This window comes from Watersipora subatra, chromosome 3 (genome assembly GCF_963576615.1).
Source record: "Watersipora subatra chromosome 3, tzWatSuba1.1, whole genome shotgun sequence".
Classification (NCBI taxonomy): domain Eukaryota; kingdom Metazoa; phylum Bryozoa; class Gymnolaemata; order Cheilostomatida; family Watersiporidae; genus Watersipora; species Watersipora subatra.
In genome coordinates, this window is record NC_088710.1 from 8,549,215 (window position 1) to 8,576,418 (window position 27,204).

At 36.3% G+C, this 27,204-nt stretch overlaps 3 protein-coding genes across 4 annotated transcripts; 2 read left to right on the forward strand and 1 right to left on the reverse strand.

The window, feature by feature from the left end:
* Positions 1–9,133: 9,133 nt before the first annotated feature.
* On the forward strand, positions 9,134–9,964 carry LOC137390302 (uncharacterized). Its single transcript, XM_068076636.1, has one exon. The coding sequence runs from the start codon at positions 9,134–9,136 to the stop codon at positions 9,962–9,964; it is 831 nt and encodes a 276-aa protein (XP_067932737.1).
* A 4,276-nt stretch (positions 9,965–14,240) lies between these two features.
* On the forward strand, positions 14,241–18,275 carry LOC137391750 (uncharacterized). 2 transcript variants are annotated; one of them, XM_068078284.1, is made up of 6 exons: positions 14,241–14,309; positions 15,352–15,498; positions 15,837–15,997; positions 16,840–16,899; positions 17,181–17,344; positions 18,165–18,275. In XM_068078284.1, the coding sequence occupies exons 2-5, from the start codon at positions 15,421–15,423 to the stop codon at positions 17,188–17,190; spliced, it is 309 nt and encodes a 102-aa protein (XP_067934385.1). In that variant the 5' UTR covers positions 14,241–14,309; positions 15,352–15,420; the 3' UTR covers positions 17,191–17,344; positions 18,165–18,275. The 2 variants fall into 2 exon arrangements, with proteins under 2 accessions (XP_067934385.1, XP_067934386.1); XM_068078285.1 differs by having other exon boundaries at positions 14,252–14,309; positions 15,394–15,498.
* A 2,477-nt stretch (positions 18,276–20,752) lies between these two features.
* On the reverse strand, positions 20,753–22,790 carry LOC137390303 (uncharacterized). Its single transcript, XM_068076637.1, has one exon. The coding sequence runs from the start codon at positions 22,788–22,790 to the stop codon at positions 20,901–20,903; it is 1,890 nt and encodes a 629-aa protein (XP_067932738.1). The 3' UTR covers positions 20,753–20,900.
* Positions 22,791–27,204: the final 4,414 nt, after the last annotated feature.

Genomic DNA, 27,204 nt, shown 5'->3' on the forward strand with positions numbered 1-27,204 from the left:
TATTATACCAGCAAAGGGTTACTAGTCCTACATATTATACCTGTAAATGGTTACTAATCCAACATATTATACCTGCAAAGGGTTACTATTCCTACATATTATACCTGCAAAGGGTTACTAATCCTACATATTATACCTGCAAAGGGTTACTAATCCTACATATTATACCAGCAAAGGGTTACTAGTCCTACATATTATACCTGTAAATGGTTACTAATCCAACATATTATACCTGCAAAGGGTTACTATTCCTACATATTATACCTGCAAAGGGTTACTAATCCTACATATTATACCTGCAAAGGGTTACTAATCCTACATATTATACTTGTAAAGAGTTACTAATCCTACATATTATACCTGTAAAAGGTTACTAATCCTACATATTATACCTGCAAAAGGTTACTAGTCCTACATATTATACCTGTAAAGGGTTACTAGTTCTACATATTATACCTGCAAATGGTTACTAATCCTACATATTATACCTGCAAAGGGTTACTAATCCTGCATACCAGAAATTCCAATGTCATACATCCCCCGACCAAAGAAATATTGGAAAAAAGAAAGGGTACTGATGGTTGAGAAATGCAATATTAGCAGTCAAATGGCACTGCAGTGCAATAGGATAACTGCAATGGTAGCTGTAATGTACTGGGTGTGGGTGTTATTATATACAACAAATAGCAATAATGAAAGGAAAAGATTATGTGTTTATATCTCTACCCCTGCAATAGAAGAAATGCAATACAGTCATACTTCGACTTACGAGCTTAATGCGTTCCGAGACTGAGCTCGCATGTTAATTTGCTCGCATCTTGGTGCAATTTATTTATATATAGAACAATTAAATATATATTGATTGGTTTCCATACTCTAAAAAAGGCAAATAAAACACTCAAAACCGGATATTGTAACAGAAAGAACATGTTGGTTATTGTCCTAACTTACCACATGCTTTCAAAAAGCAACAAATAAAAAATAATGCAAGGAAATGTGATTAATTAAAATGTAAAATTAAATACATACAATAGCAGCTAACGCTAGCATTTGCCAGAGAGGGAGATATAAGTTATCCTTCATTACGACAGTTGACTTTGATCAATCTGGATTTTATCAATGTCTTAAAAGACAAACTTAGAAGCAAACCTGAAAGCAAACTTTCATTTTCAACTTAACGTAATTAAAATTTCTTCGGCATTCATAGTTTGAAGTTTCTCGCTGGTTAGCTAATTTTTCCTTTGTTTTGCTTTCATGACTAGCCGGCTGTTTTAAGATAAACCTACGGTATCTAAGGACGTTTGCCTTTGTCACTCTTTCAACATGTTGCAATTAGGACGAACACAGGTGTCGTCACAAAGGGTTAATGCACGACCACTAGCCAACTTGTCCGAATGTCTATTTTTATAGTTTTGATAGATCGCACCGGCCTTTTCACATAGCATCGTTTCAGGACGCTGTCACTGGCCAACTGTTTATCTTTTATCCAATGCCTGAGCAGTCTCTCCATCAGCGGTCATGAAGACCGTTGTGCCGTTTATGAACTATGGTTAGTCCTTTTGCGAACTAAATGCCCTGAATATAATCCTTCTGTTTGATAATTGTGGATGTATTTCTGTCAAATTGCTGGGCTAGCTCAATCACGCATACACATTTCGCATATTTTTCAATAGTTTTCCGTTTAATATCAACTGTTATCATACGCTTTTTCTTTGCATTATCTTTCATTTTACTAGCAAACTTTCGGTCAACACACAGTACTTTTAATTCACATAATTCTGCACTGAAAATCGCGCACAAAAAACACGGTACAAAAGTATAACCTGAGCAGTTGAAGAATACAGAGTGATGCTGTTCCCATAAAACACCTCCGGCATACTTGGCAACTGACTCACGTGCTCGTATCTCAAACATGGTTCGTATATTAGTGCTAACACTTGCTTAAAAGCTGGCTCGTATCTCAAGTTTCTCGTACGTTGGAGCACTCGTAAGTTGAAGTATTACTGTATTGGCCAATATTAGAAGTAAATGCACTGATATTATTAGAATAACCAATATTATTAATATAGTAATAATATAAAACCAATACACAATTTTGTTTACATTAAAGACGTCATAGTTTTTATAATCTCATAAGTATAATCTCATAATTTTAAAATCTCATAAAGAATTGTTAGAAAAAAATTTCATCGTCATTTCCTTTACTTACACTGCGTTGTACATCAGTTAGAATACCGAAGTACTCAAAAGTCTAAAATGTCAGTTACTTTGAAATCGGCAAAAATGAAACGATTTCAGTACTTCTACGTTAATTACAGAAACCTTCGACAATGCTATAGACTGGTGAAATGTGCACGTGATTTTTTCGCGAAATGCGCACGACTTTATCGTTCTATTCTCTGTCGCTCGGCGTTTCAGTTTCCGGTCTCAACTTTTATTAAACCAAGCTTTTCAAGCGTTTTGTGATGATTTTCAGCCAAATTAATCTGTGTATTTGTGTATAATCCGATCAGATGGGTACTTTTAAAGTGAATTTCGACAATTTACAAAGACTTGGTAACATAGTTAAATAGGCTTATATGTGTTTTGTATCGTTATTATACTTTAACGACTTGATGAATAATTTTCGTAAGTAGTGTGCACATGCATTTATCATAAAAACTCTCGTACTTTGCTTCCGCTCGTTTGTTCGTGGGATTATACCTGCAAAGGATTAATAATTCTATATATTATACCTGCAAAGCCACCAAAAAGTAGAAGTAAAAATTGGCAAAAATTCAGAGCAAACTGAAGCATGACCCAAAAAAGATAGAGCAAAGCGCAGAGCAGCTGCAAGACAGTCGATAGCAAATCCCAAGTGCCATGAATGGCTAGAACAAAGTAGGAAGCACATGACAATAGCTTGATGAAACTACAGATCAAACTCACACCCGGAATGAACAGAACAAAAGCCAATGTTAGCTGCTACAGTGACTGAAACCCCAGAGCGGACTCATGCATGCCAACAATCAGTCAGAGTTTGCCCTCAATGGTAGCAAGGTACGTTCCTGGTTAACTAAAGCATTTTAACGAGACTTGAACCCACTATTTGGACAGTCAATGAGCACTAAATTTTGCTTCAAATAATTACTTTAAAACCATGATTTTAAACCATGACTTTAACCATGACTTTAAACCATGACTTTATACCATGACTTTATACTATGACTTTATACCATGACTTTAAACTATGACTTTATACTATGACTTTAAACCATGACTTTAAACCATGACTTTATACTATGACTTTATACCATGACTTTAAACTATGACTTTAAACTATGACTTTATACTATGACTTTAAACCATGACTTTAAACCATGACTTTATACTATGACTTTATACCATGACATTAAACTATGACTTTAAACTATGACTTTATACTATGACTTTATACTATGAATTTAAACCATGAATTTAAACCATGACTTTAAACTATGACTTTAAACCATGACTTTAAACTATGACTTTAAACTATGACTTTAAACTATGACTTTAAACCATGACTTTAAACCATGACTTTAAACTATGACTTTAAACCATGACTTTAAACTATGACTTTAAACTATGACTTTAAACTATGACTTTAAACCATGACTTTATACCATCACTTTAAACTATGACTTTAAACTATGACTTTATACTATGACTTTAAACCATGAGTTTAAACCATGACTTTAAACTATGACTTTAAACTATGACTTTAAACTATGACTTTAAACCATGACTTTATACCATGACTTTAAACCATGAATTTAAACCATGACTTTGAACTATGACTTTAAACCATGACTTTAAACTATGGCTTTAACCATGACTTTAAACCATGACTTTAAACCATGACATCGAACCATCGACCAAGAGCACGGCACAAATAAAATAAATCATAGGTTTCTTATGAAGAGAATGTCTGTCAAATACACTGAAAGTGATACACATCACTGAACAAATAATATACCTGGAATTTGTTGCAAAAACAGTAAATCCAACCTCAAGCTTTAATTAAAAATATTCTGAAGCACCTTCTCCATGTTAGTAAGTCTATTTCTCAGCATTCTCTTATCACATTCAACAATACAACAATATAACAAATATAACAATATAACTGATATAACAATATAACTGATATAACAATATAACTGATATAACAATATAACTGATATAACAATCTAACTGATATAACAATATAAATGATATAACAATATAACTGATATAACAATATAACTGATAAAACAATATAGCTGATATAACAATATATTTGATATAGCAATATAACCTGCTGAACAACCCCAAATTCTTCAAATTTATTGTATGGGCGATCAGCAAGTGGAAGCAGATCAAAGGTACAACATTGTTGATGGAGTGCGAGTAGAAATAGTATTGTGCTTCTTAATAAAAGAAATAATTATGTGCAAGATTTCGAAATGGCTAGTAAAAGGGTAAAACAGAATGCTGAGGAGTTTATGGTTAGTATCTGTATAAAAAAGAAACTTGCTGAAAAGCATGAACAGAAATTTAATGCACTGATGGTGGTTGATGTTGTAGTTTAATTTTTTTTCTCTCACAACACAATAATAAGATTATCAACTTGTGGTTGTAGTGACAACTCAAGTCTAGTAAATTAGTGATACTACTTACTTGTATTCAATCACTAACGGCAGGAGTAGGCCTACTAATATAGTGGAGAAGCACCCCAGAGCTATCTTTCACTCTTATTTATATAAATATGGAGAATAAAGTAAGACAATATTCTTGGCCAGAATGTTATGCTGAATTTAATGATATAGTTTTTACACCTATAAATGGTCACATTTAGAGGTTCTAGAACGATTTTATTTCGAGAGAGGACAACTCCTAAAATTTTGGGAAATCCCCATTTTCCTGCTTGGAATCACTGCTATGAGTCCAGTTTTCACATTTTAGAGTCATAAAAGTGTGGATGATGAGGAGGGTGTCTTCTATTGTGTGGAAAGTTGTAGGGAAACTTTGGTTAGGGTTCTTCAGAAAAGTATCGATGAAGCTGACAAGTTTGCTATAGAAACTGCAGTAGTAGTGTTTGACCAAGCTATATATTGTAAAGCACAAACTATTCGCTTCCTCAATCCCATTCTGATGTCAAGACTTGTCTCTAGATTAAGATATTTCCACACAGTGATGGCTTTCCTTGGTGTGATAGACAAAAGGTATGGTGATGATGGGTGGGCCAAAATAATCACAGAATCGCAATGTATTGCTGAAGGAAGCCTGAAAGGGGTGATCAATGGTCATAGTTACAATAGGTCCATCATAGCACACAAACTCTGCATGAAAGCACTGTATGACCTATTGTTGGATGAATTCGCTGAAAGCCTTTAATCCTCTAGCGCCCTAGACTCTCTTAGTTTGAAGCTAGTTAGTTTGGAGCTAGTTTGGACTATCTTAGTTAGTAGAGCTGTTTTCAATCACACTGAATATAATCAATCTGAACTCGCCCACATGAATCACGCATTCCAAGAATTTATAGTCACCTCTTCAATAGGCAGCCCCACATTTAGATTTTGGGTAAAGTATATTGAAACAGCTGAAATAGTGACACAGCTGCTAAATTTTGTCTGAGCCACAAGGGAATCTGATTGGAACCTCCATGTCAACTAACTACAACGACTCCTGCCATGGTTTTTTGCATACGACCACTCTAACTATGCAAGGTATGGCACACTTTACTATATGGAGATGACACAGCTGGCAAAGACTCACCCCCTAATTAACCAAGCAATGGCAGATCACCGTGGTTATTTTACCTTTCAATATGAGCATCACCGCCCATTCTCCAGTGCTGCTTGTAATATGGCGATAGAACAGCCCGTCAATCATGATTCTAAATCACAGGGAGGTCTCATTGGATTCACAAAAACCTAATCTGCCTCACAGAGATGGAACATGGCTCATCCACAAAGGGCAGATGTGCACACAGAAATAAAGAAGCTTCTAGAATTGGACTCCACTAGCTTAGACAAGCACGGCTTTTCAGAATCAGCATAGAAAGCTGACGAAGACACAATATGTCTCATCAAAGAAATCATATCAGCTCGAATCAACCCACTCAAGCACAAAGATAAAAACTTTGTCTCTATCATCAGTAGAGGGGAGGCTTCAAATGACATTGCCTATGATTTACAAAATGCAAAACAGATCGGAGAAAAGCAGTTTCAAGATTTTGTCACCAAACGGATGACAACTTGAGTAGAATTCAATGCGTCAATAAAGGCAAACAAACTGAAAGGTTTTGCTTTGAGTCAAAGTGCTAAGAAAACTTCTAAGAAAAGTGCTAAGAAAAGTAAGAAAAGTCTACAGTGTACAGAACGGATCTTTGATCATCTTCTTGTAATCAGCCAGCAGAGGAACACAGATCTTAGAAAAGCCTGGAAAGCGTCTTAAAAAGTCCTGGTAAATGTGGATGGATTGATGATGAAGACAGCTAAGTCTACCCTTATGACAGCATTGGAGAAAAAGCTAGAGCCACATCCAACATGTTACACAAAATTTGATAACATTCAAAAATTTGATGCTGTGGTCACTGCTGGAATCGCTGAGATTCAAGCTTTGAAACCTTCAGCAACATTCGGAATGGTTGGTAGTGTCCTATTGAAAAGGCTAGCATCAATCGCTACATCATATGGTTCTTCTCGGGTGGATTTTGTCTGTGACAGCTATCCTGAGGCGAACATCAAATCAACAGAATGAATGATTCGTGGATTGAAAGTTAGTCAAAAGGTGACAATTTTTGGACCAAATCAAATGGTACCAAAATGGTCAGACTTCCTGGCAGAGGATGCTAACAAAGAAGCTTTGGTGGCTTTCTTGAGTAAGGAGTTGAGCAGTGCACAGATCAAACAGGATATTGATGTATACATAGCATTTTCTTCCAAATGCAACAAGATCAGTTTTCAAATGGATGGGAAAACTAGTAATAAAAATATAGTGAGTCTAGCATCAGATCACAAGGAAGCTGACACAAGAATGATAGCACATATAAATTCCATCATGGAAGACAAAGGATCGAACTGTACGGTGATGATAAAGTGTCAAGATACAGATGTGTTTATGATTTGTATATCTTTGGTACATGAGCTTCCATCAGATCAATTGTACTACTTCTGTGGGAAGAAAGAACGAATGCGATACATAAACATTGGAAATGTATCAGGTATTCTAACACCACCCTACTGCCAGGCACTTCTGGGTCTACATGCACTCAGCGGTTGTGATAGTAGGATTCTGATTCGGTTTTTAATGTGATGAAAGACATGTTTTGTCGATGTAAGACAGGAAGTTCATCCAATAGATGCCAGTGCCAGAAGGCTGGACTCAAATTTACAGAAATGTGTCAGTGCAAGGATTGTGGAAACAAAACTGGTGCTGAAGAAGAGGATACAGATTCTGATGAGAATGCTGGTGAAGGTAGGTTATTATGCATCAAGTATCAGGTGATGTCTTTAAAAGTTTGCAGAATATTTCCACTCATGATACTTTTCCCTGATACCATACAGAAAAAAAGATTCTACATCTTGGTCAAATCTTTAAACAGCTGTGACAGTTTTTGATTCATTTTCCTTTTGTAGATGTATAGGAGATAACACAGTCACGGTGCTACATCAGACTGACAGACAGACAAATTAATATGTAATCCATTACATTATATAATATCGTGTATAAGTTCAAATCTATGCAACTTAAAAAGATATAAATATTAAATCTGAAATATACTACAAATGCTGATCTTGATTGACGTGTTGCAACCTCTTTGCTTTCCCCAAATGATAAACTGGCGAAATTTGAAATTATATCATTAAATTTATGTATTACATAACACATTATAAAATGTTGTGGCCAGTTGAGAGAATTGTCAATTAAATACTCAGAACAAGCTCCAAATTCTGGTCCAAAAACAAATGAAATTGGGTGGTATTCACCATCATATTTAATACATACTTCAAGTTACGCATATAACTTACATAATAATATTATTATGTAATATAAATTCAAATTTATACATTTTTGAAAACTCATAATATGATATTTGAAATCAGCTACAAATTTTGATCTAGTTTGATGTATCACAGTCCCGCTCTGAACTTGTAAATTATAAAAATTATATTATTAATTTATTGTATTACGTAATACATTGTAATTAGTCTGGTGGCTAGTTTAGAGGTGTAGAAACTAGATATTCAGAATCAGCATAAAATTCTGGTCTAGAAAATTGTTTCAACATATTACCCATCCTAATATAAAATAAATCACTTTTTTGAACACTTTATGGTAGGCTGCTTCTCCACTAATAGTACTCCCTACATGTACTACCTACTTGTATCCAGTCACTAGCAGCAGGAATACCAATAGTACTACCTACATGTACTACCTTCTTGTGTCCAGTCACTAACAGCAGGAGTACTAATAGTGCTACCTACATGTACTACCTACTTGTATCCAGCCACTAACAGCAGGAGTACTGATAGTACTACCTACTTACATCCAGCCACTAACTGCAGAAGTACTAATAGTACTACCTACTTACATCCAGCCACTAACAGCAGGAGTAGTAATAGTACTACCTACTTATATTCAGCACTAACAGCGGGAGTATTAATAGTGCTACCTACATGTACTACCTACTTGTATCCAGCTACTAACAGCGAGAGTACTAATAGTACTTCCTACATGTACTACCTACTTGTATCCAGATACTAACAACAGGAGCACTAATAGTACTACCTACATGTACTACGTAGTTGTATTCAGTCACTAACAGTAGGAGTACTAATAGTACTACCTATGTGTACTACCTACTTGTGTCATGTTTCTGTTGTATAATCGTAATACTCTTTTGGAGATCAATACTTATGTAGTATTGTTTCCTTATTCTCGTAATGCTATTATATAAACGTATCGAGATTCAGTCAGTTTCCGGTTAAATAAATGTTCACCGAAATATTCATTTCCAAGTTACATCCTTCGCATCAGTATGCTAAAACACAACATGGTGCCCAGTACGTGCTAATTCTAGATGCCCAAACATTTATTGCATATATTTAGATACGTTCTCTAACATATAATGCCAAAATTTAATCCTTCGAAGGAGTTTGACTTTGACCCGGCAAACTGGACGGAATGGTTTGCTCGTTGGAACCGCTATCATGCAGTGGCGAAGCTCAGTGAAGATGAAAAGCAGTTACAGATAGACAGTTTCTTATACTGCCTAGGAAGTAAAAGTGAAGGCATATTTAATGGCCTAAGTCTGTCCGCTGATGATGCAAAAAGCTACAAAAAAGTTACTGAAGCTTTTCAGAAATATTTTACCCCATGTAAATACATTATTTATGAAAGGGCTAGATTCTTCAGACGCGATCAACAGCCAGGAGAAACAGTTGAGCAATATATCCGAGCCCTTAATGACATTGCAGACAGGTGTGAGTTTTCAAACAGGTCTGAGCAAATGCGAGACCATATAGTAGTTGGCATCCTTGACACTGACTGCAGCCGTGAAATGCAAAAGATGAATGTGGACCAGCTAACAGAAGAAGTTGCCATTAACATGGCTCGACAATCAGAAGAGGTGGACAAACACATGAAAGACTTGGCTGGGCATGATGGAGCTGCGGCAAACAAATCTGACACTGCCGACGCCGTCTCAAGAGTTCAAAGCAGCAGCAGACCCAAATCTAGGAGCAACCACCTAGCGAGTAGTAACGTCAGCAAGCAGAGTAATAACACTCCATGCGGCAGATGTGGATATTTGACGCATACAAGAGGAACATGCCCTGCCAAAGATGTTAACTGTAAATCTTGTGGAAAGGTCGGTCACTATGCTAAAGTGTGTAGATCTAAATCTGAACCCAACATCAGCCAAGTAGAAGAAGAAGAACGTAAACATATTCCTTGGTGAAATAACCGACACCAGTGTGGGTGTGTGGACAAAAGCCATCTCTGTCGACAAGCTCGATGCGCCCGTTCAGTTCAAGTTGGACACCGGCGCAGACGTTTCCATACTACCTAGCACACTCTGTGTACATGTAGCCCTTGAAAAAACAAAGAAACAGTTTGTAGGCCCGGGTAACATTAAGATACCAGTACTAGGTTCATTTAGGGCTGTACTTACTGTCAATAACGTTAATCATAGTGAAACAATGTATGTTGTAAATCAAACCAAAGCGTTACTTAGTCGCAGTGCATGTGTTAAACTAGGTTTGATATCTTGTGAATGTGATGTAGACTCTGTTTACGATACTACTGAACCTTGTGTATTTTGTAGTGAGTTTCCTAAACTTTTTTAAGGCTTAGGTAAGATGAAACAGGAAGTAGGCATAGAATTACGCCCTGACTGCAGACCCTTCGCTATCAACACCCCACGGTCTGTGCCCTATCCGTTGTTGCCTAATGTTAAACAAGAGCTAGCTGATATGGTTACCAAAGGTGTCGTGTCCCCCGTCAGTGAGCCTACCGATTGGTGCGCCTCTATGGTTGTTGTTCCTAAAGCCAACAAAAAAGTTCGAATTTGTGTTGACTACACAGAATTAAACAAAGTTGTCTGTCGAGAGGTTCACCCAATGGCTCACGTTGAGTCAAGTCTTGCCAAACTCAGAAATGGTACCGTTTTAACTGTCCTTGATGTCAATTCGGATTTTTACCAAATTCCTCTCTCCCCTAAAGCAAAAATGTTACCCACGTTCTTGTCTCCATTTGGTAGATTTGCTTTTAATCGGTTGCCTGTCGGTCTGTCATCTAGCCCAGAGTTGTATTCCAAAATTGTGTCTCAAGTTCTGGATGGCCTCGAAGGCGTAATAGTCCATATGGATGACGTGTGCATATGGGGAAAATCCACTGCTGAGCATGATGCCAGAGTTCGTGCTGTGTTGAGTAGGATGATTGAGGCTGGTATGACTCTAAATGTTGATAAGTGCAAGTTCTCCTGCAGCAGCATAAAATTTCTTGGTCATGTCATATCTGTTTCCGGTATTCGCGCTAACCCTGAGCCTATTCAAAGCATTGAAAGTTTTTCTACGCCAACCTGTGTTAAGGATGTCCGTAGTTTCTTAGGTATGACAAACCAGCTCAGCAAGTTCACCACCAAGCTTGGTGAACTCAGTGCTCCGTTGCGAGAGTTACTTCACAAAAATTCTGTGTGGATTTGGGATAAAGCTCAGGAGCAAGCGTTCAATGGTGTCAAGGAAGAGTTGAAGCGTTCAGTAGAGCTTGCACCATATAGCCCACAACGTGAAACAGTTATACACACAGACGCCTCTCGAGGTGGCATCGGTGCTGCCTTGTTTCAAGTGCAAGATGATGGGGAGTTGCGATTAGTCAGTGCAGCTTCTCGAGCGCTGAGTGAAACCGAGAAACGGTATGCCACTATTGAGCTGGAAGCTATAGGTGTTGTCTGGGCATGCGAAAAGTTTCGAGATTATATCATAGGCCTGAAAGTAGTGATAAAAACCGATCACAAGCCCTTGGTCCCACTGCTGAACGACATAGAATTAAACAAAAACCCAGCCCGTATCCAGAGGTTTCGAATGCGTCTCATGAGGTTTCACTATTGTGTTGAACACATCTCAGGAAAGAATAACGCTATTGCTAACGCGTTGTCACGTTCTCTTGGTCCTATCAGTGTAGATGATGTTATGTTAATGGAGGATGTTGAGTTATTTGCTGTGTCAGCACTTTATTGCACTGCCTCGTTTAGAGGAGTTGAAAGTTCAACAAGAGCATGATGAGGTCACCTCCCGCGTTCTCAGTTATGTGAGGTCTGGCTGGCCTACGTACCTCCCTTCTCATGAGATTTTACTACGTCCCTATTTTGAGTGCCGCTCTAGGCTTTCTATAGTTGATGGTGTCCTGGTTTTTGATGACCGTATCGTAATCCCCCAAATTGAGCGTCTCTCGGTCCTTGAAAAAATTCACAGTGGCCATTTTGGTATTGTAAAGTGCTGAGCTAGAGCTGCCCAATCAGTATGGTGGCCTAGCATGTCCCAACAGATAGCTGAAATGGTGCGTAGGTGTGAATCGTGCAGGAAGGAGTCTAATGTTCAGCAAGCTCCTCTTCTCCGTTCGGAATTCCCCCAACCGTCCTTGGGAAAAACTAGGCAGTGATTTGTTTTATTTTGACAGCAAATGGTATTTGCTAATAGTAGATTATCATTCTGGATTTATCGAAGTTGCATTGTTAAAAGAGACCACCAGTTCCAAAGTGATCTTACACATGAAGAGTATTTTTGCCCGCCATGGAGTCCCTGAGGTTTTAATTTCGGACAATGGCCCTCAGTACGCCTCAGATGAGTTCAGGTCTTTTGCTAAGGCGTACGGGTTCACACATATCACCAGTTCTCCCAAACACCCACAAGGAAATGGTGCCGCTGAACGGGCAGTCCAGACCATGAAGAAAATCCTCAAGAAAGAGCCAGATCCCTATTTAGGTCTGATGGCATACAGGTCTTCTCCACTAGAAAATGGTCTCTCCCCGTCTGAACTGCAAATGAGTCGCAAAATTCGCACAACACTACCCTCTCTGCCTTCAGTTCTAACTCCCAAACAGCCAGATCTGGAAGCTGTCCGTACCAAAGAGTCCCTCAGTCGAATTCAGTGTAAAGCTAACTTTGATGAAAGACGTCGTGTTGTAGTCCCGCCTTGCCTTAGTCCAGGTAGTAATGTTCATGTTCGGGACTTGAAACGAGACGCTGAAGTTGTTGGTTGTTCCCCCACAACGCCCCGTTCAGTTGTGGTGCAGGATAGCAGGGGGAGTGTTGTCAGGAGGAATATCACTAACATAGTTCCGTTAGAACCAACCAATTCTCCCAAAGTAAATGATAGTGCAAAACAGTCTAGCTTTGGCCGAGCTATTAGGCCACGTAAAATTTTAGATCTATAGTAAATTGCATATAGTACGCCATGCTTTCGACAATCCTGTCAACATTACTATATTGAATAATGGTTTTATTCATATATTGCTTTACGTAGTTTGTAGTAGTAGTTTTATCCATTCGTGTTTTGTGGCCTGCCATTTGGCTGTTTTATTTTATCAACCCGGGAAAGAGAACTGTTGTATAATCATAATACTCTTTTGGAGATCAATACTTATGTAGTATTGTTTCCTTATTCTCGTAATGCTATTATATAAACGTATCGAGATTCAGTCAGTTTCCGGTTAAATAAATGTTCACCGAAATATTCATTTCCCAGTTACATCCTTCGCATCAGTATGCTAAAACACAACAGTTTCAACAGCTACAGCTTGTCATTGGCTGATTTCTTATTTAACAATGTTAACTCTGTGAACTAAAGCTACTCTAGTTCAGTGGGTTCTTTAACAAGTCGTTACTAATCAGGAGACAAAACAAACACGTCCTCATTTACTGAGCTTCAAGCCGTAAGCGAGTCACCAGAAGATCCCCTCTCTCGGTCTCGCGCTTTTCTCCTTACCTCCGGTCAAGCCGGAGTTGTAGCGAGCCGATAATATCGCAAACTCCTGTAAAATGTTGCTGATTAGAAACTTTATTCATGTTTCACAGTGTAAATAATTCAGTCCAAGTAATTGTTGAGAATGTTGAGAACAGATATAAATTAGTGCTGGGCACGGGTAGTAATACTCGTTGAACTCGCGGGTTTATCTTCTCTCGAGTATCGGGTAATAGAGAGTTCGGGTATTTCGGTCTTTCGGGTTCAGGTTTTGACTTTCGAGTTCGGGTTTTGGTACACGGATCCGTCGGGTAGTGTGAATAAAAACTCGGTCTATTGCGCCCTGCACGCTGGGCCAATAGTTTGGGGGCCACAGGGCATTTCTGTGTCATATTTTGCTAAGGAGGCACGACAATGGGGTATAGCGAGTCTTTAATTCAATAGATAGAAAAAAGCATTTCAAACCTTATTTACCATACCTACCAAAGATGTCGTAGTCAAGCAGTGATTACTTGTTATTAAAAGGTGCGTAGAAATACGTATATCAAATTTTATTTGCGCAATTAGCCAAATCAGCTTCGTAAACAAATCTATGCCTTTCTTAATATGGCGCGTGTTCGCTTTCACCGATAACACATAGGTCCTTAGTCTGTTTCCAATATCGCCTTGTTAGAAACGGTCAGGTATAATTGCAGTGGCTCAAAACCTGGTCAGTTTCTGGGTCGTTTTGTAGAGGTGGAGCTTAATCCGGAAATACAAAAGCTTTAAAGTTAGTCAAACCCCTGCAAACGTTTAGTTGTTGAGAAATCGAGTAGTTATCTTTTTGTTTAACAAAATATCACGTAAGCATCTTTTCCAAGCAAATTTTTAATTACAAATATGAGTTCTTTTAGCAAAATAACATAAAGTATTTGCATAGCTGTTTATCGTAGTTTTTTCTTGTTAAGATTAAATAGTAACACGCTCACGAAACGGAAAGAATCTTCTCAAAAATACACTATTAATTATTTTTTATTCGTTTATATTTGAAAAATAGTTTTATATTTTTTAATATGAATACAATTTTGTAAAGCGGTATTACATAAAATATTGAAAAGTTACGATTATGTTCTGAACAAATAAAATGCACATTAAAACGGTTGTCCACTTTGTTACCATTCTGAGAGCCTAAAATGATTCTGTTTTATTTCACTGTAAATATTAGTATTAGCATCTCGTTAGGCATTGATTGTAAAAATGAAGGCAACAGAAGACATCTGTTTCTTATCTATACTGTATTTGCTGCAAGCACACACTTTTTTAAAAACTAACTTTATATTACTACCAAGTAGCACATTTTGAAACAACGACAGTATGTAGCTACCTAAGGAACAACCATTTAATTGTGTATCTCAGATTTTATTTGAACTTGTTACTACAATGGTGCGTTGTCAGTAGCACCGCCAGGCCTAGACTGTATCTCATCTGTTTGGTTCACAAAAAGTGTAGGAGAGGAGGCAAGGTAAAGCAAGTTTTTGTAGTCTCCTGCAATGCAGGGCAGTTATATTTTCGGACTAGACAGCCTGCCTGTGATCAGTAGTCCTCAGTAGTCAGAGTCGCTTACTGCTTGCGATTTGTCTTAAAAAATTAATTGAAATGCACTGCATATTCATATTGCTTCAACCCTAAAAGAAGACCTCAGTGGGTCATGATGTATTCATAACTGACTTTTTGTATTCGTCATTTCATCTTCTATATTGGCCTACATACAGGCCTCCCGTGCCTGTAGTCGGCAATCGTGTCGGTAGGTTATCGAAGCCTCGATAGCTGAATGACATGATCGCTGACGACAGTCAACTTCTACGAGGAGCCTGAGGGCCTACCAAATATATTTTTTAATTGCAGTGCATTTAAGCATTATGCCGGTCCTTCTTGCCTCATTGTTAGACGAGGCTGAGCAAGCCATCAAAGCCCATGAAATCGAATATGGCAACAAGTTTTACACATACCATGAGGACGGCATATTCAACAAGCATGAAAGACTTTTTGAAGGTAATCTCATATCCTTAAAGCACTTTTTCTCCACTGCCTAATTTGCGATCTTGTGTTGAAAATGAACATTTTATACCTCGGATATTTTAGTGTAACCTTGATTGTGAAGTGTAACCTTGATTGTAAAATGTAGGCCTATGCTTGGTTGTTGTGCAATAGAAGTACACGTCAATAGTAGCAAGCAATAAATGTATCAAGCATCATATACATGCAGCAGTTAGTTCTCAATTGAGTGTTAGCAATCAAGTAAGGCTAAAAACCTACAACGTCTTCAGCCAATGAATCTAAAAAATCTGTACCATGTTTCTTAATTTTAAAATTTATCTGCTCTAATTTAGCAAGGTGAAGATATTTGGAGAGGTGAGAACGTCATTCATGACAGTCAAGGCTATTTATGTATGGCGAAGAAAAAGAGTATGGCGAAGAAAAAGAGTATGGCTGCATGTACGGCCCTGAAAGACAGCAAACCCAGAAGGAAAAGTATAAAGAACAGCGGAGGGTAAGTTACCGGTACACCAAGAATATTTTACTCAGCCTATTATAAGGGATATTTTTGGACAGCAAAACTCGGTCATTGTATGTCCAATATATTTAGACAGGGCTATCCTTCCATGTCTTTGCAAATGCACAGATAGTATAGTATGGATTTTACATAGAGATGATAAATAATATTTATTACTTTTATGGATTTTAATTCGTCTTATTTCTGAAATAGCTATCTTGTAACAAAAGCACGCGTGCACATTTATATTCTTGTAAGCCCGAAATCAGAGAATGCAGTAAATCTAAGTCTACACTACTGTGAGGGTTGCGACATGTCTAAGCTGTATTCGATACTTTGCTTTCGGTCTCACAGTACATCAAAGTTCAAAAACATTTTCTCTTATTTTAATTCATCTACACTCTCATAGAAATTTGGTAGAATCGCAAAGAAACAAGGACTTGATTGGAATGCTCAGATACCATATCCTTGACCCAATAGCCAGTGAAGTTTACGGCAATCTGTCTCATTTTTCATGAGAATTTCTCATCCCGAGGCCTCACACATGCGCCAGATAGTATTATATAGCAGTTCACACCTTTGGTTAAACTTGGACGTAATATTTTATTTTACATTTAATATTTCACACCTAAAATTTGCAAAAACAATCATTAAAAGCAAGATAAAATGAATGCTTATTTTGGAGCCCTGTCAACAAGGCCTTTGTTTGGACTCTTTTGCCAATTTGAATTTAGTTAGATTGTGCCCACAAATATAAATATGCTATACATGTGCATAAATTCATATATGTTGTCACATGGTGTCGATATACATAATTTACGTATTGTTTACATTTTTAGTCACAGAATCCAACAAAGAGACCGCATCCTCAAGACAATACATCTGATAGTAATACTGAGGTACTCACTCACATAACCAGCAATAAAATTTTAGGCAAATCGTGCAATATTAATTATGGTTAAATGTGGAATTTCATTGGTAGGCGGATCTTCAAGCCATTTATAGCCCTAGATTAGTAGCTAGAAAAACGTGAAGTTATAGAAGGATAATGCAGAAGCACCCTTTGTGTAGGCAGGATTAGGTTTTAGAAACAAATTATTTGCTGCCAACTGCGATATCTGTTAAGTTGCCTGTTCACACCCAGCCAAACGTTCAATGCCTCGAGCATTCTGATTCATAGCTCAAGATAAGGAGGAAACGCAGTGCTTGCTCAGAACGGGTAGGAGTAAGAGCAGAGGCTATGCAAGCTTCCATAGATGTGGGGAGCATCTACGAAACGCCACAAACGACAGCATTATAGATGTAACTCAGACACCTGATGTTACTTTCATACCTAACAGTCCGGTGAGTGGTAATATTCAGTAACTCAGTTTTAAAATTAGAACCCTGTTGCATGATGCTTTCGTGTCACTTTAGTGTAAGTGCTCAGTGTCTGAATTGGAGAGAGTTGTGCAGCGATGCTCCCAAATCTTTGATTCCAGATTTGTAAAGCATATCAAATCGCTGGCATGCTTTTTGCTCCAAATCAAATCACTTAGAATTTAAGGGTGACTGCTCAGCTTTCAAATAAAATGAAATTAAAACCATCATCCACTATGTAATTGATGGTTTTAATTTGATTTAATTTAACAAGCTGGGTAATCCATTTTTATGGTGCTTTGATGCCAATCTCATGATTGGTGATTTGATGTGATTTGCAAATATTTAAACAGGATTTGGGAGCATCTCTAGAGTTGTTATCAACTCTTTGAGAAATTGATTACGAGGTGCCACAACACCATCCGATTCATAGACTGAGTACTTGGGCTAATGTCGCTGTTGTCTTCTACAAGTCAACTCTATGGGCTAAGTCGGTTGAGCAATGTGGGATCGGAGAAGATATATGAAGCCAGGAAATAATTGTGAAATAAAACTACTGTAAAAACAGTAATAAAGTCAGGAACTAGCAAAAGCAGATTTGCCGGGTTCTTTGAGATCGCCAAATTAACTTCCAGCTAATCACAATGTCCAATGTAACTTTCCAATCTACTTCATTAAATTAACAAATAATATTCCTGTCAAAGTCAAAAATCGTCGCAAATAATGCCACTTGAATACTGCATTCACAGTACTTTACAAGTTCAAGGAGATGTAAATACACATGCTATGATTGTTTTTATTTTAGATCAAGGATCTCTAAGAGGAGTTTGCAGGGACTAAGAAATTACAGAGCAAAAATGCTTCCTGAGTCCTGAGGCTTTATAATACATGCAATATCTAGATAGGCATAGAACAAGTTTGTTCGCTATAGTTGTGGGTGAACTGGCAATGAAGGGAGGGCACGCCAGAGGGCATCTGGCGTGCCCTCCATCTCATTGCCAGTTCATCTGCAGCCATAGAGAACAAACTTGTTCTAGATAGGAATACTTTTATATGCAAAAACTTGAACTGTTTCAGCTAGGTACTGTGCTCAATTTTGAGTGAATATATTGATCAAATTAAAACATACCTGCATACATACAACATTCAGGATTTACAACACTGATTTTTTTTAAATAACCCAGACTTATATTCACTTATTCTCACATATCTACATGTAGTATATGTGGCCCTTTTCTACTGTGTTATTCTGTTCTCATGTTCTCATTTGTGCTTGTTAAAGGCCTTTTGTTATGTGCAACATTTTCTTTTTATATCAAATAAAGTAAAATTATTAAACTTTACAATTTATCATGATAGATTCGTCCGATAACTGAAACAACCTACTTCCTATGATTGTTCCAGTGGTCCATCACCAGACATTTTGTCATTGCGCGTCGACTTTTTAAATAATGTATGCTGTATAACGTCAGCAATGCCAATAGATATACATCATGCTAAAGGTTTTGTGTGCTGCCCTCTGCTTTTCCAGAATTGGCTACATTGTGCTTGTGGAGGTAACGGGAGAGCTGCTAACAATGATGCACAACAATTGCCACATGCATTATTTATATTGGAGCAAGAAAATACATCATCATGCCAACAACAAAAATATTTTCTGCCCGACAAATCAAGAAAAATTTTTTGGTCACACATTGCTGTACTTAAATAATAAATATATAAGCAAGTTGACAAATGAATACCTACAGAGCCGGTCATGCTCAAAATCTAAATAAAGTTAGTTGCTCGAGAAGTCCGTGTTTGCAGTAAAAATAAGATAGACTAATGGCTTTGTTGCCTTTTCACAATCTTTGTCTCACGATACGCTAACATAAATAGTTAAAATGAAATAGAATCTTCTTTAGCTCTCAGAATGGTAGCAAAGTAGACAATTGTTTCAATGTGCATTTTATTTGGTTAGAACATAATCACAAATATTCAACAACTTATATAATACCACGTTACATACATAAAAGTGCAATCATATTACAACGTATGTAACATATCTTTCATATACACTGTATAAACGAATACAGAATAATTAATGGTGTGTTTTTGAGAAGATTTTTTCGTTTCGTGAGCATGTTACTATTTCGTCTTAACGCAACAAAACTACGATAAACAGCTATGTGACTACGTTATGCTAGTTTGATGAAAGATTTCATATTTTTAATTAAAGATTTGCCTGAAAAGATGTTTATGCTTTATTTTGTTACAAAAAATAAAAAGATTACAAACTCAATTTCTAACTAACTAAACATTGGCACTTGCTTAAAACCTCGTCGCTTAGTGCCAACAAAACATTTGTATTTCCGGATTAAGCTCCACCTCTACAAAAACGACCCAGAAACTGACCAGGTTTTGAGCCACTGCAATTATACCTGACCATCATCTACATGTAGGTAGTCGTAATCTGATCACGTGACCCATATTTCCTGCCAATAGCGCGAACTATTTTTGCAGCATTTTTCGACTATCATGAGTAACCAATAAGCTCGTCATGTTCATCAAATGATGATATGCACTCCTTCGAACTAAGGTTAAAAAATTAAACGAATTTGTATGGTAGGTTTGGAAATATCAGTGCTCAAAGTGACAGCATTACGATGATGATGAAATAGACGGGTAAGGACAATAGACATAGTTTTATTAAATGCGAGAAGTATATTTGTGAAAATATTTCGACGAATGAGGTTGCATGAAAGTGTAAACAGAAGCTCATCTTTTTCAGCTACTTCCCATTTGAGCTGCTTTGCAAAGAGATTCCAATCTACGGCGTTTTCGTGATGGCTGCGATTAACTGTTCGTTTTTGAGCTTTTTAGAGCTTGTAATCACATTTCCAAATATTTTGCATCTGCAACATAGCAGAGTAAGACATGGTGAACCTTTTGATACCAAATAACTGTTGTGTGACTTTTGTTGCAAGTCGACATTTAACAATGTTAACTCCTGTAAAATGTTTCTGGTTTAGAATTATATTCAAGTTTCAGAGTATATATAAATGATTCAGCACAAATAATACATGTTGAGAACGGATATAATAGTAATGTGTGTGATATGTATATTTTGATTATATTATATATGCATTATGCCTTATGTACATGTTGATATGATTTCAATTGTTGACAATATAGAGAAAGACATGTAAAAGGTAAAAAGTTATAGCTTTCAGTTTACAAACATGCAATTGTGATCTAAGGTTTGCACAAACTCATAGCTGGAGGTTAGAAAACTAAGGCTACATGCAGTTTTACCCAAGCTATAACTCACTAGACCGATACTAATGGTTTATTTTAGACACAAACTTGTTACTTTATTAATAACAAACAGTCAAATTATAAAAAGTGAGTAAAATTCATTATTGTTGTAGATATGGATAAAAAATGGGGATAGAAAGAAAAATAAGAGCATTTTTATAAAAGACAAAGTGGGAGAAATAGAAGTAAGCCTATAATTCCTTTGTCAAAGCTATTGTGGCTAGGAACACTCGTGCTTCCGTGATTAAAAGTTTATATTGAATATACATAAATGAACAGTTCGGGTGTCGCAGTTTATTGAAGGATCTACGGAGGAAATATTCTCATGATTTTTGGTCCACCCGAGAACAGCCAGCTCATCATTCTTAACACTTAGCTGTTTCGCCAGGTCTGGGAGTTGTTGGTCCATTAGTTTGTGTAACACTTTCCCTTGGAGAGAAACAATGAAGATGGACTTGCTAATCTGTGTAGAAACATATATGAGTCCTTTACTCTCACACACTCCATAAGCATCTTTTAGACCTTCACATGTCCAGACAGTGGTGAGCTTTCTATCTTCTACTTGGTATCTTCTCAGCACTGAACCCTGCATTGAGACTTTCCACATACCTGTCACCAGTAGGTCACCATTTGATAGGAAGCAAAAGGTATTAGGTGTAACTTCTACCTTAACATCGGAACTTTTTTGGCTCCAAATGTTGAAAATGCTTACTATTTTCATACCAGCAGAATAAACAATAAACTCATCAGAAACTGCAAGGACAAAGTTTTCCAAAGAACATTTACATGCACTGCGATAAGGTTTTGAGTGGACCTGCATTAATTGTGAAAAATCTGGTGAATATTGGTGAATTTGTAGGGTATTTTCAGCAACTTTCAGCCCGTAAGTAACACCTTTATGCTCTACTAGACAACCCTCGACAGGTTGACAGAGTTTTCTTTCTCTTGTAGGTGGCCCACTGATTGTGGTAAAACTTTCTTCAGTTCCAACTAAAAGACCTCCATCTGTTCTGTGGCACACTGAGTAAGGGTTCGCTGTTTTTGAATAACTTATGGGATGTGTAGAAGTACATGTCAAAGAGGTTGGCAGTTGTCTTATCTTTAAATTCAAAGCTGTCCTACTGACTGTTTCAAACACTAAAACTGGTTCACTTATGACTTGGTAGTTGAGTCTGCCCAATTGCCGTTTCAAGCAAGTCGTCCATTCTTCTCTCTGTTTGACCAACTCAGTCACATGACTGTATCTCAGGTGCCTGTGTACTTTGGTGCGGGATTTTTCAAGTTGCTGTTTTTTAGTAACCAGTTCACAGCTATATATTTCTACCTGATTGGTCAGCTTCTTTTGGTAGTCATGGATACGCTCCTTCAGGTTTTCACTCTCCTCTCTGATTCGTTTAATCTGCTCTTCACAGACTCTTTCAATTAACTCTATCTTTTCCTTACATTTAGCTTCTTCTTTATCCAACATGCGCCAGATCTGCTTGTCTACTATACAAATCTCTGTGAGTTTATCATTGACTAACTGTAATAGTTCATCAAACTCAGTAGTTATCTTCTCTTTAAGCTGATTGAGTAGCAGGAAATTGTGCTCATACTTGAGACTTGTGCATGATACTGGGGGTATCTCACATTTATTACAAGTTAGTTTGCCACAGTCATCACACCCTTTTGATAGCTCCTCATCATGGTTCTCACATACGACTCTCCTAGTTTCTCTGGCTGACGCTTTGTAATCTGATATTTCCACAACTGAATGACTTTTCTTAAACATGGAGGTATGGTTTTCACGGTGTACAGCACAAATCTTGCGGCAGCATTGTAAGCAGTAGCAGACAGCTAGCTGGTTGTCACAGTCATCACAGTCACATATCAGTGCAACACCAGCAGCAGTGTTAGGGTTATCTTCTTTCTGTACAGTCAGTTTTACTGCTGGCAGGTTGTCTATATCTATCTTTGATTCATACTTTTTGTTACAGAGAAGACAACTCACAACTTTTTGATCTTCATAGTCTTCCTTTAGACATTCTAGACAAAAGGCATGATGACAGGGCAGCTCTCTGGGATCTCTAATTGCACTAAACTTCTGATAACAATATCCACATCTGCTGTCCCTAATCAAGTCCCTGTCAGCCATTTTCTTCTCTCGTATACAGCACACTACAAGCTGAGACTGAGTTGAACCAAGTTATGTTGTTGGCACCCTGGATATTGATCAATAAGTGGAGTGTTTGTGTCTGGGTTTATATAAAAGACATGAATGGCTCTATTTGTATCCAATAGCAGCAAGGTATGTAAACCACAGAAATCAAACACATGACGGAGACTAAATTAACCTATTGTGCAGTAATAGAAAGCAAATCCTGTTACTGATACAATATTGATAATAAGTGGAGACTTTGTGTGTATGAGTTAATATAAAAGACATGAATGGCTCTATTTGTATCCTATAGCAACAAGGTATGTAAACTATCAAAAGTCAAACACACGTCGGAGACTAAATTAACCTATTCTGTGGTAATAAAAAGCAAATCTCGCTATTATTCAAAACTATCAATTTCTCATTTGACCTGCGAGTATTATATTTTTGGAGTTGAAACTACTGTAAAATCCTGATATGAACTGCTAACCATATTTATAGGATGATATTAGAATAATATCACATTAACCTTTGCTTCCACCTTCTACAAGAAGCTAGACATGTTATTCATAACATATAACAAGATCCACAGATTACTTTGGCTTACCCTCATTTCTCCCATTTTAAATGTGATTTGATGAGCCTGACTGATATAGACATCTAGTATTAGACATCTAGTATTAGACATCTAGTATTAGACATTTAGTATTAGACATCTAGTATTAGATACTGTCACTTTTATTCAATTTCGATATGGGAAAGGTTACTAATTCTGCATATTATACCTGTAATTCCACCAAGTAAACAAAAATAGATACAGCCAGAACTTTAGAGCAAACTGAGACATGACACAAAAAGAGAGAGAGCAGATTGCAGAACAGCTGCAAGACAATTGGTAGCGAGTGCCAAGCACCATGAATGGCTAAAACAAAGTAGGAAGTGCATGACAAGAGCTCGGTGAGCTAAAACTACAGAGTGAACTCACACCCGGAATGAGCAAAACAAAAATTCTATGCCAGCTGCTTTGGTGACTGAAAGCCCAGAATGGACTCACGCATGCCAACAATCAGACAGAGCCTACCATCAATGGTAGCAAGGTACAGACCTGTTTACTGGGAAACTAGAGCCTTTTAATGGAACGTACACCTACTAGTTGAATACTGTCAATGAGCACTAAATTTTGTTTTAAACCATGAATTTAAACAATGACTTTAAACTATGATTTTAAACCATGACTTTAAACTATGACTTTAAACTATGACTTTGAACTATGAATTTAAACTATGACTTTGAACTATGACTTTGAACTATGAATTTAAACTATGACTTTAAACTATGACTTTAAACTATGACTTTAAACCATGACTTTAAACTATGATTTTGAACTACGACTTTAAACTATGACTTTAAACAATGACTTTAAACCATGACTTTAAACTATGATTTTGAACTATGACTTTAAACTATGACTTTAAACTATGACTTTAAACTGTGACTTTAAACCATGACTTTAAACGATGACTTTGAACTACGACTTTAAACTATGACTTTAAACAATGACTTTAAACCATGACTTTAAACTATGATTTTGAACTATGACTTTAAACTATGACTTTAAACTATGACTTTAAACTATGACTTTAAACTATGACTTTAAACTGTGACTTTAAACTGTGACTTTAAACCATGACTTTAAACCATGACTTTAAACCATGACTTTAAACTATGACTTTAAACTATGACTTTAAACTATGACTTTAAACCATGACTTTAAACTATGACTTTAAACTATGACTTTAAACTATGACTTTAAACTATGACTTTAAACTATGACTTTAAACGATGACTTTAAACGATGACTTTAAACGATGACTTTAAACGATGACTTTAAACTATGACTTTAAACTATGACTTTAAACCATTAATTTAAACGATGACTTTAAACCATGACTTTATACCGTGACTTTAAACAATGACTTTAAACCATGAATTTAAACCATGAATTTAAACGATGACTTTAAACTATGACTTTAAACTATGACTTTAAACCATGACTTTAAACCATGACTTTAAACCATGAATTTAAACGATGACTTTAAACTATGACTTTAAACTATGACTTTAAACTATGACTTTAAACCATTAATTTAAACCATGACTTTAAACCATGACTTTATACCATGAATTTAAACCATGACTTTAAACCATGACTTTATACCATGACTTTAAACTATGACTTTAAACTATGACTTTAAACTATGACTTTAAACTATGACTTTAAACCATGACTTTAAACCGTGACTTTAAACCGTGACTTTAAACCGTGACTTTAAACCGTGACTTTATACCGTGACTTTAAACCATGACTTTAAACCATGACTTTAAACCATGAATTTAAACGATGACTTTAAACCATGAATTTAAACGATGACTTTAAACTATGACTTTAAACCATGAATTTAAACCATGACTTTAAACCATGACTTTAAACTATGACTTTAAACCATGAATTTAAACGATGACTTTAAACTATGACTTTAAACCATTAATTTAAACGATGACTTTAAACTGTGACTTCAAACCATTAATTTAAACGATGACTTTAAACCATGACTTTAAACCATGACTTTAAACCGTGACTTTATACCGTGACTTTAAACAATGACTTTAAACCATGACTTTAAACCATGACTTTAAACCATGAATTTAAACGATGACTTTAAACCATGAATTTAAACGATGGCTTTAAACTATGACTTTAAACCATGAATTTAAACCATGACTTTAAACCATGACTTTAAACCATGAATTTAAACGATGACTTTAAACTATGACTTTAAACCATTAATTTAAACGATGACTTTAAACTGTGACTTCAAACCATGACTTTAAACCATGAATTTAAACCATGACTTTAAACCATGACTTTAAACCATGAATTTAAACCATGACTTTAAACCATGACTTTAAACCATGACTTTAAACTATGACTTTAAACTATGACTTTAAACCATGACTTTATACCATGAATTTAAACCATGAATTTAAACGATGACTTTAAACTGTGACTTTAAACCATGACTTCAAACCATGAATTTAAACTATGACTTTAAACCATGACTTTAAACCATGACTTCAAACCATGAATTTAAACGATGACTTTAAACCATGACTTTAAACTATGACTTTAAACCATGAATTTAAACCATGACTTTAAATCATGACTTTAAACCATGACTTTAAACCATGACTTCAAACCATGACTTTAAACTGTGACTTCAAACCATGACTTTAAACCATGAATTTAAACCATGACTTTAAACCATGACTTTAAACCATGACTTTAAACCATGACTTTAAACCATGTCTTTAAACCATGACTTTAAACCATGACTTTAAACCATGAATTTAAACGATGACTTTAAACTATGACTTTAAACCATTAATTTAAACGATGACTTTAAACTGTGACTTTAAACCATGACTTTAAACTATAATTTCAAACCATGACCAAGAGCGCAATATAAAATGCATCAGAGGTTTCTTATGGGGAGAAGGTCTTTAAAATACACAAAATGTGATGCAGTTCCCCGAAAAAGCGAAACACCTGTAACTTGTAAAAACAGTAAATCCAACATAAAGCATTAACAGAAAATATTTCTCCAATTTCAGTAAAATCCAACTGTAAGTTTTGACTGAAAACATTCCACCTATTCTGAAACACCTTCGCCAAGGTATTACTTCTGATATTATTAAGGTATTACGATATTAAGGTATTATACTTACGTATAATATAGCTGATATAACTAGAAATTTCAATGTCATACAGCCCACGACCAAAGTGATATTGGAAAAAAGAAAGGGTACTGATGGTTGAGAAATGCAATATTAGCAGTCAAATATGATAACTGCAATGGTAGCTGTAATGTACTGGGTGTTACTATATACAACAAATAGCAATAATGAAAGGAAAAGATTATATGTTTTATCTCTCCTCCTGCAAAAAAAGAAATGCAATATTGGCCAATATTAGAAGTAAAATGCACTGATATTATTGGAATAACCAATATTATTTATATAGTAATAATAAAAAAACCAATGCACAATTTTGTTTACATTTCAAAACGGCATAGCTAACAATATCACGAAGTTGTGATATTTACATAGATTTTTAGAAAATCTGTACTACGTAATCATTGTCCTGTAGTCATCCAAACTTATAATTAATTATTGCAATAATCTCATTAGAACCAGACCTGCCAACCCAAGAGTGGGGCAATGCGTAAGATTTGGTTTTGGGGCAATTGATGTATCAATGATAGTATATATAAAATTGTGGAAATTGGGGCAAAAATCTCACGCATTTTCATTTTTTCTTTGGGGTGATTGCGTGAGTCTCACGCCCAATGCG